This window comes from Bolinopsis microptera, chromosome 12, assembly GCF_026151205.1.
Source record: "Bolinopsis microptera isolate Bmic1 chromosome 12, MBARI_Bmic_1.0, whole genome shotgun sequence".
Lineage (NCBI taxonomy): Eukaryota > Metazoa > Ctenophora > Tentaculata > Lobata > Bolinopsidae > Bolinopsis > Bolinopsis microptera.
In genome coordinates this window covers 5,581,163-5,599,083 of record NC_087083.1, presented here as the reverse complement: position 1 = coordinate 5,599,083, position 17,921 = coordinate 5,581,163, and the positions used below count along the sequence as shown (strand labels likewise).

Here is a 17,921-nt window from a genome sequence, read left to right as displayed (position 1 = left end):
CTATTCGTAGGTTACAGTTTATTTAGACAAACTTGAAACTGTTTTTTAGATTGTGTATAACTGAGGATTTGTGGTTGATAATCGAAAAATATGTTGGACATCGTTTTTTGAATTCCAAATAAATCCTAAACAAATTGGCATCCAAATTTGTTTTTACAATCGTAATCGGGCATTACCTCAGAAAAGAGTTGTCAAAGAAAGTACGCATGGGTATCCCCCTGGACAGCATTCTTGTACAATACCGCTCTGGGACTTCACGGAACGGTGCAAAAACATTTCAGGTTAAAATCTTTGACAATTCACTGTAAAATTAAGCAAAGATAAACGATTAATGTTTGTTAAAAATCACATGAACGATTGATGTTTATTTTATATTATGCTTATCTTGCTAACACCTTCTACCCCAGCTAAAGAAGGCGGTCCTCTTGACAGTAACAAGACAACAAGATGAAAAACAAAATCTTCCGTCAAGACATCCTGAGAAAAACTTAGGATTGTTATAGGAAGAAGTGACTGGGAACATGTGTAGAAATAATATATTGGGAACATTTGTAGGAAAAGGTTTTTGGGAACATGTGTAGAACTAATATATTGGGAACATGTGTTGGAAAAGGTTTTTGGGAACATGTGTAGAAATGATATATTGGGAACATGTGTTGGAAAAAGTTTTTGGGAACATGTGTAGGAAGAAGTTATTGGGAACATGTGTAGGAAGAAGTGACTGGGAACATGCGTAGAAATAATATACTGGGAACATGTGTAGGAAAAGGTTTTTTGGAACATGTGTAGAAATAATATATTGGGAACATGTGTTGGAAGAAGTTATTTGGAACATGTGTTGAAAGAAGTTATTGGGAACATGTGCTGGAAGAATTTTTTGGAACATGTGTAGGAAGAATTTATTGGGAACATTTGTAGGAAGAAGTTATTGGGAACATGTGTAGGAAGAAGTTATTGGGAACATGTGTAGGAAGAAGGTATTGGGAACATATGAAGAAAGAAGTTATCGGGAACATTTGTAGGAAGAAGTTATTGGGAACATGTGTAGGAAGAAGTTATTGGGAACATGTGTAGGAAGAAGTTATTGGGAACATGTGTAGGAAGAAGGTATTGGGAACATGTGAAGGAAGAAGTTATTGGGAACATTTGTAGGAAGAAGTTATTGGGAACATGTGTAGGATGTTCAGCTAAATAAAAATCTATTTATACCATTTGGAATGAGTATAGTTTATACTGATTACTGTATAAATCTGATTTTGCTGCTAAGACTTCCTTTTATGATTGCTCGAAGCAATGTTTCATTTTTTCACAAAGTTAAAAGACTCAAATCGCTGAGACTGAAAAAAATAAAATTGACATTTTTCAACTATTCACATATCGGTAACAATGCTATTTAAAAAAAGTATAAAACAACATTAAAATGATTCTAAATCAAAATAACTTATTAAAAAATCACTTACTGCAACTAAAAACTGAGATCTACAAACTATTATTACTACATTCTAAAAGGTTGTACCCAAATTACAAAAAACACAAATCTACATTTTTTCTTAGTTTCTGAAATTAAATTAATCAAAATATTGTGATCAAAAAATCGTAATCACCCGATCAATATTAAAATTCCCATTCATTGTCATTTGATGTTAACGCTCACTCGCACGTAATTAAACGGTCTCTGGCTAGTACCATCCATCATCAATCTTTTGTCATCTGTTAACTAATTACTTAATCGAAAGCTAATTAATCATTTAATCAATAACTGTGAAGTCCTTGTCGGCTCAAACGAGCTGTGGCACGTGTGGATAGGAGTTTTGAGCGATGTCCAGGTCGTTTGCGGCGTTGTTTTCGTAGGTTTCGCCCTGTTCGACTGCTGGAACTGGAGTTATGTTGTCGTTCTTGTCTCTGAAATATAATGCGTAAAGATAAAACCTATCTCGTGATTGGTAAGATGAACAAAAATGGATCACATCAGCAATTCAATAGGCGTTAGAGTTAAACAAATTAAAACTTACATTTTATCCGATATCAGAAAGAAAAAAAGATGTCTTTGTGGATAAGATCTCACATCGAATATTTAGGCATAAGTATTAAGTGTTTTTAAGAGCAATTACAGAATATTATCGAATGATTACTAAGTACTGACCCGTGTTGGGTAAAGGAAGTAGCTTCGTACATGTGCTTGCTGCTCACACTACCACGACTTATCGTGTCGTCTTTCACGGCTGGAGCCTCCTCGTCACTGCGGGGGGAGGATATTAGAATTATACGACTGTGAGTAAATTCAGAGCAGTTATTTATGTAACAAGGGCAGTGCCAACAGTGAATAATGTGCTTTTATTCTCAAATATTGATTGATTGTGGTGGAAAAGAGATCGTCCAGGTCTTATCATAGTGAAGAGTAATTTTGATCAGATAACAGTTTATTAAACAGATTGATTGGTCTAAGTTTCTAGAGATCAGATCTATAGAATAGAATCACGGAACAGCAGGGTGTTTGATCACATTGTGCAGGGTGTTTGATCACATTGTGCAAGGTGTTTGATCACATTGTGCAAGGTGTTTGATCACATTGTGACGTACAGCCCTAATCGCTTACACAGAGTATAATAGTTCTAACGCGCGTCTCTGAGAGAAACTCTCTATTTGAAGTACCCTGAAAATTGGGGGACTGTATTGTAGCTACAATCATATCCTGCATTATGTATCTTGCTATTGGATTTAATACACCTAAACTCTGTTGCTACGATGGCTTATGACTTATTCAAATAGTGGCTTATCGAGATTCTTGTCAGTGCGCTTCCTTTGTCAAGTAACACTGCCTACACGCCAATAGACAAAAGCAGTCAGTGAATAATGTATATTGTCTATACTTGGCATGCCTCGAACTATTGAATACACTGCTGAGGTGTGCTCCACACACCACAGATATCAAGTTCTTACCACTGATCCCCAGAGGGTTTAACAAGTTGAACTTTAATTATTATATTTAATTATTATGTTTGGGTTCTTACACTTTGCTGTAAATGTTTTCCTCAGACTGGCGGTTCTCTTCCTCCTGAGCTGGGTCGTTATACTCCGGGTTCTTGACATGCACGATGTCGCTCTTCTCCTCCTGAACAGTAAGGGTGTTAGCAGGGAATTATTGGAAATCATCTAAATTACATCGAAACCTCGTGAAGCTAAAGTATTCCCAAAAAAATTCCCAAAATTCCCAAAAAAATGACATTATTGAATATCAGACTTGTCAGCTTGATTTTAAACTTTAAAAAGTGCTGAAATCTTGAAAAGTAAAACTAAAATCCAAACCTTTTTGACAGCAGCAGTTGTTGGCTTGACGCTGCTGATTTCTGAGGCGGCAGACTTGCTGGCCTTGCTAGACTTGGGAGCCAAGAGAACTTGTGGGGGTTCCTTTCCGAACAGCGAGAACAGATTGGTCAGCACATCCTCCTGGAAGATGACGAAACAGATGAACATGGTAGGTCCTTGTGATGCGGTCACGATGATGAAGACCCACTGGAAGATCTGGGCCATGGCTGGAGGTCCGGCCATGAGGAGAGCAACCAGCCAGGGTAGGCAAACAGTTGTGGCAATGGACATGATTGCTTTTATCTCGCGCTGAAAAGTCGGGAGGTGTCAACAACTAGCATCAAAATTCAAAGTGATTTAAAGACAAAAATGAATGTTTTAAAAGCTGTTCTTATATTCATGGACTGAGAAAAACATCCATAAATTAATGCAATGAGCGATTTCATTCATTTATTTTACTTTAATTAACAATTTAGTTTCAATGAACTCACAGCATGGCTAGTGTTAGAACCGCTCTTCCCGGCTCTGATGATGATTCTGGCGATCATGACGAAGAGGATGACGTTTATTCCCAGACAGAGATAGACAGGGATGATGAAGCCGACCCACTTCCACGGGCTGGCAACCCAGCACGTCTCCGTCTTGTCATCGTCCAGTTCTCCTAGTGTTAATTATACCCGTTATTTTGTGTTAAACTCAATTATCTTATGTCAATTTCGACAGAAATACGAGACAATATATATTCAGAATGTCAGGTTCCTTTTTAGTTGCTCCATACGAAGGCACTAATCAATTTATTTTAAATAATATTAATTATATATAGTATAATTAAAAGGAACTAACCAGTGGCAGTGACATAGGGCAGGTTGGCGTCCAGGGAGATGGAAGTAATGTAGGCAGCCAGAACCATGAACAAGGGCGCTGACCAGCATCCTGCCAGACACTTCACAAAGTAGTGTTTGTCCTGCTTTCCGAACGACTTCAGGGCATTCACGATCTGAGAGACAGTTTTTTAACTTCGAAACATTGCAAAATTGGAAATTGTCAGCCAGATATTCATCTTTTACAGGTTCATTTCAGTATTTACTATTTATCTTTTTAAATCATACAATCAAAATGTCCACCTTTTCGTAGAGAGTAACGGAAGCACAAACGGACCAAGCTACCGCTACCAGGAACAGATACTGCACAATTATGACACCCGGAACACAGGCCTTGTTGGAGGCGTTTGTTGTCCCCAGGATAAGGAAGGAGATGTGTCCGACGAAGAGGGCGATGCACAGTTGGGTCTGAAGGGTTTGTGCAGTTTTAGAGATCGGTATGTTACTATTAGAGAATGTCAGTGCTTAATAACTATTGCGTGAATTGCAGTAATTGCGTTAGGTAAGTATTAAGATTTGTGAAATTTCTGTACTCGATGACGCAATGATATTAATTGCGTAAATATTTATTCATACTTGTAATTATTTAATATTCAATTTAACTTAAAATTTACCTGGATTTGAATGAGACGTCTGGCCTGGAACTGCTTGAAGGGAGCGATGCACAGGAAGGTTAAGCCGAGGAAAACGAGGTTTATCACGTTCAGCACTGAAGAAACTGTCGATTGGACTGTATCTGCTATTTCAGCTGAACTCTGAAAAGTATTTGGTTAAGAAAACCGAAAGTTACATATTTTACAAAAGTGCTGTATTTTCGATGCTTGCATAAATACAGAAAAGTTTTCATTCCATCTCGATTCCTAATTCTCCTCATTTGATTGAATTAAAAGTTAGCCCTCTCACCAGGATAATAGCAAAACTGGTGTTATGCTGACAGGCACAGAGATAATGCTTCTCATCTCCGCTGATAGTTTCTCCTTCTTTTGTCTCGCATCCTTTCGTGCTCCATTCCTTTGCAGTTTCATTGTAGAACTTACAGGTTCTGATTCGTTCAACGTTCCTGGGATGTTAGTGTTATTATGGGGTTTTCAAACCTATTTCATGGAGAGATTTTATTAAGTTAATATTATCAAGTTGAGCATGTGGGATTTGATGTTTATTGTTTAGAAAGCTGATAAACATTTAGACATTAGAACTGGAAAGATTTGTATTTACCTTGAAGATTGTTCGACGTCTTTTGATGTGTCAACAGCTATTTCTATTTCTATATCTAGTTCAGTAGTACCAGCAAACTGAAATAAAGGATACATTAAGTGCACATGTAACATCTCACTAGTAGAGTATGAAGGGTAAAGAACAAATATCATTTTATAAAAGTCAAATATGAATCTAACTATTAAAAGTCAAAATTTACTTACTTCCAATGAGACGATGGATGAATCGATGGCGTAGGTGATGTTCTTTGATTTTGTCGATCCTCCATCAGAGTTGGTCTCTTCATCTGAAGGAGTAGATGGCATCGGGAAGATAGCTGCGGCAGTCTTTTTGTTGAATACGGCAACCGTTGGAGCAACTGTCAGTCCATCTGCCTTTGGTGTGCCTTTCATCTTTAGTGTGGGAGCAGATACGGTGTCATTTTTTGGTTTTGGAAGAGTGAGTGGAGTTTCTGAGTCCATGTCCGCAACGGAGAACTTTTGCATTCCGATAGAATCAGTTTGACGGGAACTGACTCTTTAAGCTGCTTAGCGATGGTGGTGACGCAACCCCGCATTTCTGTTTTCTCTGTTTCGGAGACAGAGGCCATCTTTTCTTCCCCAGCTCCAGCAACAGAGCCAATCGTGGAGGCCAACCCTGATGCCTGAAAGATGTTTTCACTTAAATGATCAGGATTTTCTAAAATCTAAGTTCAATATAATTATAATGCATCCTGTTTCAAAGAAAAAATAAAACAAAGCGAGTTCTTTTACCTAATTTTTTGTTTAATGGTCTATTAAAACATTTATTAAACATTTATTAAAAATATATTTACTTTTGAACATTCATTTAAATATTATTTGAAATTTTTTTACCTCCTCTTCGTCCACTTCGACGCCTTGTTCTGCAAGGTTATCGGTAAAGGTGCTCAAACTTGTAGCGATGTTGGACAGATCTTTGGGAGCCATCGCATTAGCATTAGTTGCTAAGTCTTGCATGCCCTTCACAGCTGCCTTCGTCGCTGATGGATCCTGAAAAGTGACTTGTAGACAAAAAGTTTGATAAAAGTTCAGTACACAAATTACTCTCACAAGACGGAACTCGACTACACAGAACGGTATACAAATAATAATTACATAATAATTACATGATAATTACATAATAATTACATAATAATTACCTTTACATTAACATCATTCATCTTGTTGACTTTATCTTTGACGTCCTCCGTGAACTTGCTGCTGCACGCTGAGGAGTCTGCACTGGCCCACTCCACCTCCTTAGTCAGAGCATTATACCGGCAGTATCTCGTTATCATCTCGCCGTCCGCTCCCTCATTTGATTCGTCGCATTTAACGCTCGCCGTGCCACCAGCACTGGTATCCGGGAAGGTGAAGTTGCCTGATCCAATGCCTTCCAGCTCTATCTTGTTCCCCTTGCAGCTTATTGCTGCGAAATATGAAGCAATGTCAATTGAGAAACAAAATATGTGAAATTAGTTTTATAGCTGAAAGTGTGTAGCTAACTACTTATAAAACTTTGATTTGATGGCTGTCAACTTTTCATTGTTTAACAGTAACTTTTCATTGTTTAACAGTAACTTAAGAAACTTACTTCCGCAATTGCCAGCACTGTCGAGGTTGAACTGACAGACGTTGCAGTAGGTAGAGCCGGTACTGTCCGTATACTCCCCCTTACCAGACTCACACTTGCTGCACTTACTAGCTCCTCCAGTCGAATAAGAGTTCTTCTCGCACGGTACTTCGTCCTCTGAGGTGTGATTATTATTATTGATATTGTTAATTGTTACCTTAATGCATTACTACAGAGGACTTACAAATCATGGGTTTTCATATAAAATAAAAGCATTTTTTTAACAAATGGGCTGACCAAATATTAGGTCGATAGGTTTATACTTTATAAATATCCATACCTGTATTGCTCTCCAGATTTAGCTGGTGCCCAGGTGTGGTGGTCTTACAGTAGGTTGAACCCTCTTGTGTTTGAAACTCTCCTCTTTGGACGTCACATAGGATACACTCCTCCTGACCGCCAACAGGTTGTTTTTTTCCCTTTGGACATAGCTTGCACGTGGATACACTGTCTGGAAGTTTTCTTCGATTAGTTTTTTAAAGTTTCATTTTACTTAAGAAGACAAATTGCTATTGGAAATATATGAATAGTTGAACGCTCAGAGTTAATTACCTTTGAATCTTCCGGGAGGACAGAGATTACAGGTTGCACTGCCAGCTTCGGAAACTTCTCCTTTTTCACACGTGACACAGTTGCCTTCATAATACTTCGTTCCTGCTTCACACACTTCACAGCTGTCTTGTTCGTTAGAAATTTCCCTGAAGTATTGTTGACTTATTAGTAAGTGCCTGTAGTAAAATCATTATCAAGACCTCAACAGTTGGTCAGACAACCATACATGAATATTAGATATAGATGGTCAAATGTCAACAAAAATTCCCGCCTCAACATGTTTAATTTCGGACAAATTAATGAATTATACATTTTCAATAGGCATGATATTTCCTGAACCCACAAGTGAATGAAAATGTGTGTTATTACTAACCCTTGACACGTAAGGCAGAATGTTGAGCCCTCAAAAGCCGAGTAAGAGCCACTTCCACATTGATCACATTCTCCGCCGTTACTGTTGAACTTGCCTTTTGGACACTTCGTGCATATTCCCCCAGCAACAGAGGTAGTTCCGGCAGGACAATCAGAGCACTCAGATGAGCCCGGAACAGAATATTTACCAGCATCACAAGTCTCACAAGCAGTCCGATCTTCGTTAGATTTCTCTCCTGCTCCACAGGGAGTGCAAATTATCTTCGCACCCTCTGTCGGGATAGTTCCGGAAGGACACAGAGTGCAGGTTTTGGAGCCTGGGACAGTAGAGTATTCTCCTGCAGGACACGCGTCACACTTGGTCTGCCCTGAATTAACTTGGTGCTCTCCAGCAGGACAGGGCTCGCAGGTGGTACCGACGAGAATTGTTCCGGCATCACATGCAATGCATCTGGTGTCTGAGGTGGATTTGAACTGAAAAAAAAATGAGTTTATTGATTTGAAATACACTTAGATTTTCATATGTTAATCAGTTTTCAAAATAACTCCTCCGATACACGTAAAATGTCATTTAATACAAATATTTGGAAACATAGTTAGAAAGGATCTCAACAAGTTTTACTTACTCCTGATCCACAAGTTTTACAACCATTTTTAGTATCATTTGGTTCCTCTCCTGATGGGCACATCCGGCAATTTCCAAACTGTGACATAGTTAGAGCCCTATATCCGTTGTTACTGCTGCAATCTACACATCCCTGTAACTGTTCGAATTGTCCCGCACCACACACCGCTGAAACAATTCGTTTCAAAATCTCGACGCTTGCATATAGTCATGCATAATTTAAATTAACATATAACCATATACGATTAGCACATAATGAGAGCCCGATATCATTCCATGGCGAGATTATCATTCCATGTCACTTAATTTTAGCAACACACAATTCACTAGTTGTGACAATATATCAAATCTGGCTTTTAACTTTTTAGAACATACTGCTGATACTCTGAAAAGATAAAACCTGCTATATACAGATATAAATAACTTACCAGTGACTGTTAAGGTAGTGTCTTTAGGTAATTCATAAGTGACTACTCCGCCATCAGTAACCTCGCTGTCCTTAAACCGTAGATCACAAACCAGTTTCAAATCTTTACCCGTAATTGTGAGCGTCTGGATCTGAATAAAGTCAGTCTGTGAGTGACCATAGCCTTTTACTAAAGACCAATTATCGTGTAACACATATCGTATGTAACTGTAAGTGCAATTAAAAAGCTCAAAATAAACAAATTAGCATTTGGAAGTTAAGTGTAAATTCATCTTTCTGTTCCAGTTCATTCAACTTACTGTGCATTTTGAAGAAATGAAAACCCCAGTGCCTGCATCTACATTGTTCTGTTTTAGTTTACAGTTGGAGACTGCAGGTTGCAGAGCATAGGCGTCATCTCCGTAGACTGATACTTCTAACTCGTCATCCGTAGTCATCTTTTGGTATTCGTCTAGGTTGTCATTCCGATATTTTACACCTGTAGAATTATGTAATCAATCATCTCTTCTAAGATGTCCTTAACGATCCATCATGTTTAAACACTAGTAATATTCTTTTTTAAGTAATTTAAAAGAAATTATTAAAGTAATTTCCTACATGCATCTTAGTTTTAACCAGCCATTTAATTGACATCCACATTAATCATTTCATAATAACGCGCTGATAAAAAAAGAGATTGTTTTAGCTGCGAAACTTACGTATTTTCTGGACATAGATCAGTTTGGTGTCGGTTGCTTTCTCGTCTTCGTTTTCCCCGACTTCAACGGAGCAACGGTAGGCGACAGTAGAGGTAAGCACAGTGTCATCCAGAGTGGCAGTCATCGAAACACCATCCGTACTTTCAGTAACGGATGCAATTCCTGCTGCTTTGCCGATGCAGCTGAATCCGTCATCCGGATCCGTCTTGCAAATAGTCTTTTCAGTGGAATCGTTAACTTTTTCGAGAGTGAGTTCGACTGTCTGAGTTATCCATTCTCCGGGACTAGTCAGGCCGCAGGATATCTTTTTATCAGCTGCGTTGCTCTCGAGAAAGACGGTTCCTTTTGCCTCAAGCTCTGTGATATCGCAGTTTTTAATCATCAAAGTTTCTATTTCTTAGTAAATATCAAGTATTCAAACCTAGCCCTAATTTAGATTTTGAGACATGATTTTGTCAACGGGGGAGCACCCAGCAAACCTCCCAGACACTTTCAACCCCTAGGGCAAAAGTTGGAGCGTCCCGGTCTGTGTACGTGCACAAATCTATGTGCACGTGCACAAGCAGGTGGCGCCGCGCAGTCCCTCATTGCTTCCACCCAAGGGTGAGCTGGTTCTCAGCTTCGGACCCAACATGTCTTGCAACAAGTCCTACTCTCTCAGCTTACTATATAACGGCAAAGCAGTTTCAATTACGATATGGATTATTTACGAACAAGATTATATGTTAACTGTCTTTAAAGGAGACTGCGACAGATAAAGTTAAGCTGAAAGAGTTAAATTTGGGACATGTTGCAAATGGGCATCTTCTTTTGATGTAGCCTGCCCGTTACCACATGCAATATCCTTAGAGATGAGTATAGTTCGAGCTTATAGTTGCAGCTTATCTGTGTATCTGAAAACGAGAGGGTTTGTAATATATTTATAGCTGCAGGGCGTATAGCTTTCAGTTGACCGAATTGAAGACGTTCGGTATTAATAGAAAAGGTGAATTATGAAACGATAAATCTTAGTTTTGGAGTGAAAATCTAGTCGTTAAGAAGACATTTATTTACTTTTATCTGTAACTGCTAGGAAGAATTCCTGACTGAATTTCCCATCAGAACTGCACAGCTATACCCCGTGAATTAAGCTTATAGGATATATCTGAAAAAATCATTTGTTGGATTTCCTTGTACGCCCATTATTTGTATCAAAGTCAAGCGTTCAAATTTAAAACCAATTATAGTGCTAATACATGTAAATTTTAGACATGTATTGGCCTGAAACAGAAGTTGACCCCAGAAACCCAGACTACTTTGATCTTAGGGCACGATCAAAGGTTTCCATATCAACATACCTCTATACTTGTCACCCACAACTGATTCTAACTGTTGGAGTCGGTGTCCAGTCTTACATCGCACACTTTGAGTGCTAAATTAGATGATGTTATGAGCTCTTTCTCATTGTGCAACGGTATAATTGATCGTGATTATAGTTTTTGATGATTTCAGGTTTTGCAACGCTTTCAAAGGATCACACATGAACTTAGGGAATTAATGCAAAGAACTGCTAAAGCCTCAGACAGTAGACACCAACTCAACAACAGAGAGCCAACAGTGTTTGACAATAGAGCTGTCAGCAGGCCGGGGTCGAGACTTTATGTTCCAGTTACCGCTCGAGGGTGGACTGCTCTTAGAGTCAGTACGGGCCCTACATGTCTTGCAAAAAGTCCAACCACCCAAACGATACGCCGGTATTTTCGAGGTGTAATTTTAGGAATTAAGAGGCCTCATCAAACTTTCTCTTTTAATTGCTGTTAACTCAACAATAAAGAACTTAAGTTTGATAAATCAAAATAGTAAGTTCATTGTTTGTGAAAATTGGAAGCGAAACAGACCGGTCGTAGTTTGCGTTGGGGTGATTTGTTGTGGACACAATGCAGGCGAGCATCTTTTTTTACGACTTATTTTTTAATGCGATTATTAGTTTGAATTATAATCGGGTTGCTTGTAGCAAAAGAAGAACAATATCATGCGAAATTTATAAGGAGCACACTGCTAGAAGTAGATTGAAAACTAGGAGCCTTCATATTTTTATGGAGAGTTATATTATAGATCTGACAGCCTTACTTTAACTTAAAATAGAGATGGGTCTCGTAGAAGAAAATAGCTGGTTCAGCGTACTTACAGATACCTCGTCTTTAATCGATTTCTGAAATAATAATCATTAGTTTGAGGTTGTTGTTGGGGTATTATTTATATTTGTTGTACGGTTTATCAGTTAAATATTCGGAGTTTTAGACGAAAAGCTGGCGAAGTGTTATCACCTGAGCTGGACGATTGAGATCCCCGCTGCTGATCATCTCCACCAGCTTGTCCGTCTCTTCAGCTCCAGAGATCCTCAAACCACAACTGCTCACTGAGAACTGAGGTAACCCCTCTTACCCCTCTCTGCCTGTCCCAGATGCTTGCTGCATGAATCTAGCCAATGACAGTCGTGCATCTCCTTGCTCTTTGTTCCCATTGGCTGCGCAGCTACACGTGCAACTCAGTGCAGCATCGAATGAGCTGAACACGTGGCCCGGGACTGGCCAATGAGCGGTCAGAACTCGGATGCGCAGCCAATAGAAATCGAGGAACGGTGCATGAGCATACAGCAGTGAGCTGCTTGCTTCCTTGAGCACAGTTGGACCAATGGCAGCGCATGTAGATAACGGACTGACCAATCGGATCGCTTAGAACACCTCGAGCTCTAATGGGCTGACCAATGGTCACTCAGTATTCGTGATCTATTGACTCTCATTGGTTGCCTAGCCAAATCCATGTTGCCCGGCAACCAATGAGCAGTGATCGAGGACGATTAGATGCTACTTTTAGAATTTGCTGGGGCGCCTTCCCTGTTTTACATCACAAACGAGATAACGAGGTGTGTGGGAGGGAAGGATTATCTAAGAGAGAGAGGGAGATGGAGAGAGCAAGAGAACTAGCGAGAAAGAGCAGGTGAGAGAGAGAGCTCCCTCTGCTGGCTAATGTCATTTCTAACTCTGGTTAGCAGGGACTTCGTGAGGTCACGTGTCGCTTAGTTGAAGTCACGTGAGCCTGGGCCCAGCACCTGGATAGGCTGAGAACATGTGCTTTGACAGCATAGCTATCCAGCTCAGTCCAGGTAGACGAGAGCTGCATTGTATTACATCAGCCTCGGTACACAATAACGGGGGTAAACCCGGGCCAGCTTGCCTTGTCTTGAATAAACCAACGATTTGAGCTCCAACTCATCTTAAATCGCCTGGATTATTCAAGAGGGGTAGTTAAGAGGGTTGTTGCTAATCGACAGCTCGGCGCTGCACAGCTTCCTTCAACCCTGCTACAGCATGGTGAGGCACGTGCCTACTCAATGAGGCTGTTGTCAACTTATAGAGTTAGAGCTGTCAGCACGAGCCTTATCTTATCTTGTTATAGTACGGGTCACGGGGTGCGAGGAACTAAGAAATAAAGTAGATCCGAGTATGAAGTATGTCTCACTGGTTGTGAATAGTTCAACTAGAAAATTAGCAACGAAAGCTGAATATATTCGCAAACTATAACGTCGGGCGTCGGTTTGACTTTAAAACAAGAAACAAATCACTAAACAAATCACTAATTTTAAAAGAGATAGTTTAATGTTGTACCCTCCTTCCAGCCACCCTCACACTCGTTTAGTAACTGCCTTAACAAAATTACAAATCATACGAATTGTACTTCTATTGAGGACACGATCATATACGCGTATATAATATACAACACAAATCAGTTTACCTACATAATATTAATATATTGCTACCGGCGAAATGGTCGTCTGCAGTCTGGTTCCTCAGCGGTAACTAATCCATATTATTCTTACACCACTAGTTGCCGAGCATTGAACTGCGCTAGAACCCACGTAAATATAACGGATGTGATTTATAACGCTACATTATGGACTGGGAAGGAAACGAAAGTAAAGTGCATATTGGGCCGCAGAGTATGAGAGCATCGTCACTCGTGCGTTTCAGTAATAAAATTGTGGGTTTATTAGCTGAACCTAGTGGGCTCCCTGAATTAACTGCCCGGTTATATAAATGTAGTCGCGTATTATCTACATATACTAACTATCATGGAATGTAGCCAAGTTTATTTTTTAAATATTCCCGTGCTATTTCGTCATTCTCACAGAATTAACCCAATAATAACACGTGAGTCTGTGACCATAGTATTAATAACAAATAACACGTTCCAACTGGGCAAAACAGATAAAATGATGTCGATGTCATACAAACAGTGTGCCTAAGATTGAGTAATGTAACAATGAAGCATTGCAGTTGCAATGATTGTAAAACTAAAGCAGTGTCCATTAATTGTAGAAATTTGTGAAAACTTGTTGAGTCGATGACAATTTACCAAAATTTTGCAAGGACAACTTGGCAAATCGCCAAATGGATCAAAAAAGGGATTATCCTAATTCAAATTGACGTCACTTATTGGCGGAGGGACACGGGGCTTGACGACAGCAAGGAGATGAACAAACTCATGCTGGATAGACAGATTTGGAAAAAGCCGCCCTAAGTCGAGTAAGTCGAGTTATTGGCAAAACTTTTTTATTATGACTCTTATTTTCCTAAAACGTATGACACCTCTAGCAAAATATCACCGTTTTGCCATAAAGCGGTCATGAATACATCAAACATGCAACAGTACCATCCTAAGATGAGAAGTACGAATGAGTCGAACTTTTCAATTTACTCGTATCGTACGTACTTTTCAATTCTACTGAAAAGTTCTCCTTCTGGAAATCGATGGAAGAGTTCTAAATCGCATGTTACGGACTAATATTGAGCGTTTTCAAAAACTTGCGTTTCTATATATTCCAATCGTCGATTAACTTAAAGTTTTACTTTAAGAGAAACAAGCTGTTTAAATAAGTAAATTGTCTAGTAATTTTTTAGAATTTTTGTTTTACTTTTAAATGCTTGCCTGACCTAAGAATTGTGTGTTTAATTTGTTCGCGAACGGTATATTTTCTCTAACATCGGCAAACAATTACATTTTACGACGGCCCCGATGATAATAATTCAAAAACAAAAAAATTCTATCTGTATCGTACGTCGTATGAGTCGAACTTTTCAAAGTTGGGTACAAGTACGTACTTTTCCCCCTAAACGAGTCCGTACTTCTCATCTTAGGTACCATCAGCATCATACTGGGTTTATTAGTGCCACCAATGCAACAGTACCATCAGCATCATACTGGATCTATTATATAAGTGTCACCTATGCTAATTATGCCACTGAAAGGACCTTGTCAATGATGAAAAACGAGGAACAGGTACATTGTAAAACTTAACCCATGGCTTAATTGAAATGTCTCAATGAAGTGCAGTGGTGAGTTGTGTAGTGACATTGTTGCACACCGCCATGGTAATTATTTCACAGCTGCGCCGAAAATTTTTGGTCGGCGCACATTAAAAACCGATAAATCACATTTTATCGTTTTAGATTTGCTGCATCCACTTGCTATCGACTGAAATCGTATTTTAAAATGACCGTCCCTAATATTGAAATGCTGTATTAAGACTGATCATTGGCTCTGCTCATTCGCCAGCTGACCACTGACCATTCCGCTAATATATTTACCACCAAGTGAACGCCGATTGCTTCAAAAGCAGTAAACTGTCTTTGTCCCTATGCAGTAAGATTTACTTCAATTGGACAAAATGGGCGTTCCGTTTCAGAACTCATAATTATCCGCATTTTTGAAGATCTCATAATAATCAGTATTTTAGGAAGTTTTTAATGGGGAATACAGCGATTTCCAATTATTATTGAAGTAATAAAGTTATAATAAGCTCCTATTGGTACTCCTAACTCTGACAATTAGTGAAGGCTTAGGTACCTTTAACGTAGGGACAAGACAATGCTAACACACATCAAAACATACCTTGTATAATAGTGTATACGGGTCTCCCAATTCTCTGAATCTTCCTGATAGATAAGTCCGGATCCCCCAGATCTTCTAACCACCGTCAGATGAGAAAACCAAACAACCAAACTTAACCGCGATCAACAAATGAGCGTAAAGAGGACGCCCCAACAATATAAATAACAACATCTCCTTACGTCCGTGAGGGACAGGTGGAAACAACGACCTCGCAATTTAATGAGGCGCACGTGGGACGACGTTCGGTCACGTGACTCCTGGTACTATGGTCACGTGACCCGTTACTATGACCACGTGACCCGTTCAATTGCACCTGGCATTGAGCTTCGAGGACTCTGTCGCTTTATTTAGCTACAGATATTTTATATATTAGCTGTATAACGGTACGACAGGGGTCCAGTAATTGTTTATTATACGTTAGTCTGAGAATGTAAGGTAACTAGTAAGACAAAAGGTTCGAACACAACAACAGACAAAAAAACATGAGTTTGAAGTGCAGCTTGAGGTATATAAGTACATTTTGTAAATACAAATATGTTTTTCTGCGGGTTTAGTCGACGAAGGATAAATTACCAATATGTTTTGTCTTTCGCTCGGCTGAAATTAAGATGCTACAACAAAAGGTTCTCGGTAATATTTTAATGTCAAAGGTCTATTTCTCCGACGAACGAAGCTAGTTGAACACACTCTGATAACTATGAAGTAACACATTTTGAAGTACTTTAACGTATAATACGCCAGAGAACGAACAATGAACCTGCCACCAGCTCATGTGGCTAGAGCGAGGGAGGCTGATATCTGTGACGTCACACGTTAAAACCAGTTGCAAAATAATAGATGTCACAGCCTGACAATTGAGCGTGACGTTATTGATATTCAAGTATTGTGTCTCAGCTGGATTAGCTCGTCTGGCTCCTGACACGTTTGTTTCTCAATAACAATAACTACATGATAAGCCTGTAAGACAAATACTGAAATTTCTCGAGAACAGCTACTGTGGAGCACGGCAACTTTCTGGCAAGTCACTACTAGTGACACTAGTTAGCAAGTCACTAGTCCTCTACGTCAACAAACTAACGAGTTTGAGAATTTAGTTACTCTTAAAGAATTAGAAGCGGTCAAATGATCCGTAGAAGTAAAAACACATCCTCTACCGAAGATCAAACATTCGAAAGAAAAATATAAAATTTGAATACTAATAGTCGATAATACGGACCTTTATTAAAAAGCATTTTCTTCGGGAAATTTTCCCTCTAGAATATCATACACATACGTTAATGAATAACACCTCAAATTGTCATTTATAGTCTTATTCGAGGTTTTAATTTGATAAACCTTACTTGGAAATCGCTCTCAGATCCTTTATCCTTTCCGTTGAATATAAAATCGTTAGTGACCGTTACTTTTGGTTTTGCTTAAATTTATTCTGCGTTAAGATCTAAAAGTTATTAATAATATTATTACACTGACCCTTTACCGTAACATATTCCTACATAAACCCTAAACCTCATTAAGTTCTTATTGGATTTAGAACAGTGACAATATTATATGTATTGTTTACGGAGTAAGATAATTTGTAGTTGGCCTTTGAAACTATTTTCAGTCGCTGAACTCTGAAGCATGATGATGATCTAACATTTTAAACCTCAGTATAAGTTATTCACATTATTTGTTTGCAAGTTTATGATACCATGGAATTGAAAGTTGTAACTTTCATCCTCTCAGAGAGTGTAAGAGTGTTATTATAAACTGCTGATCCTCCCCAAGCTACAGAATGTTCTAGAAGGTTGTATTGTTGTGCAGATAAGCTGTCACTTCCTTAGTCGTTTGTAACATGTCGTCGGAGCTTAATACAATAGTATTAACCTCTGAGATTTGCACAGTATTATAGTATTATGGATAGTGTGCTAGCCTAAGGGTTGAAGCGGTTTTCCTGGTAAAGGCGTTGCAATTCAAAACTTTGGATAGCATAACCTTTTCTATAGGTATAATTTATAAAAGAACACAATTACAAGGCAAGCCTATCACAATCCAACTGATCAAGAAGTGTTCAAGAAAGTGCAAATACAAAATATTGTTGAAACAGTCGTTCTATTCAAACATATGCACTAGCCGTCTGTGAGCTAAGCTTGTTTGTTTATTCATAAGTACAAACATCATACATCACAGGTGATAAATATTGAGTCTTCTCACACTCTTGTTACACATTATTTCCTGTAAGATCTGAATAGTATTGAAATACTAATAATATCCCATTATATTTTATGATAAAGCCGCGAAAT

At 38.8% G+C, this 17,921-nt stretch overlaps 1 protein-coding gene across 4 annotated transcripts; it reads right to left on the bottom strand.

The window, feature by feature from the left end:
- Positions 1 to 1,328: 1,328 nt before the first annotated feature.
- Positions 1,329 to 16,012, bottom strand: LOC134824201 (adhesion G-protein coupled receptor G7-like). 4 transcript variants are annotated; one of them, XM_063835975.1, is made up of 24 exons: positions 15,640 to 16,012; positions 11,876 to 11,899; positions 10,762 to 10,852; positions 9,709 to 10,601; positions 9,310 to 9,488; positions 9,012 to 9,141; positions 8,585 to 8,751; positions 7,960 to 8,432; positions 7,587 to 7,732; positions 7,315 to 7,485; positions 6,996 to 7,151; positions 6,562 to 6,830; positions 6,257 to 6,412; positions 5,606 to 6,045; positions 5,403 to 5,479; positions 5,091 to 5,247; positions 4,802 to 4,942; positions 4,431 to 4,595; positions 4,150 to 4,303; positions 3,798 to 3,967; positions 3,307 to 3,615; positions 3,012 to 3,112; positions 2,144 to 2,239; positions 1,329 to 1,902 (listed from the first exon to the last, which is right to left on the bottom strand). In XM_063835975.1, exons 14-24 carry the CDS (start codon positions 5,885 to 5,887, stop codon positions 1,779 to 1,781), a joined length of 1,776 nt encoding a protein of 591 aa, XP_063692045.1. In that variant the 5' UTR covers positions 5,888 to 6,045; positions 6,257 to 6,412; positions 6,562 to 6,830; positions 6,996 to 7,151; positions 7,315 to 7,485; positions 7,587 to 7,732; positions 7,960 to 8,432; positions 8,585 to 8,751; positions 9,012 to 9,141; positions 9,310 to 9,488; positions 9,709 to 10,601; positions 10,762 to 10,852; positions 11,876 to 11,899; positions 15,640 to 16,012; the 3' UTR covers positions 1,329 to 1,778. The 4 variants fall into 4 exon arrangements, 3 of the variants coding, with proteins under 3 accessions (XP_063692045.1, XP_063692046.1, XP_063692047.1); XM_063835976.1 differs by lacking the exon at positions 15,640 to 16,012 and adding an exon at positions 12,015 to 12,678; XM_063835977.1 differs by lacking the exons at positions 11,876 to 11,899; positions 15,640 to 16,012 and having other exon boundaries at positions 10,762 to 11,636.
- Positions 16,013 to 17,921: the final 1,909 nt, after the last annotated feature.

Coding starts and splice junctions, on each gene's coding strand:
- LOC134824201 (XM_063835975.1), bottom strand. CDS start 5,887: ATGCAAAAGTTCTCCGTTGCGGACATGGACTCAGAAACTCCACTCACT. Junction 5,248..5,402: donor GACGTCGAACAATCTTCAAG/GTAAATACAAAT, acceptor CTAACATCCCAG/GAACGTTGAACGAATCAGAA. Junction 3,616..3,797: donor GTTCTAACACTAGCCATGCT/GTGAGTTCATTG, acceptor CCGACTTTTCAG/CGCGAGATAAAAGCAATCAT.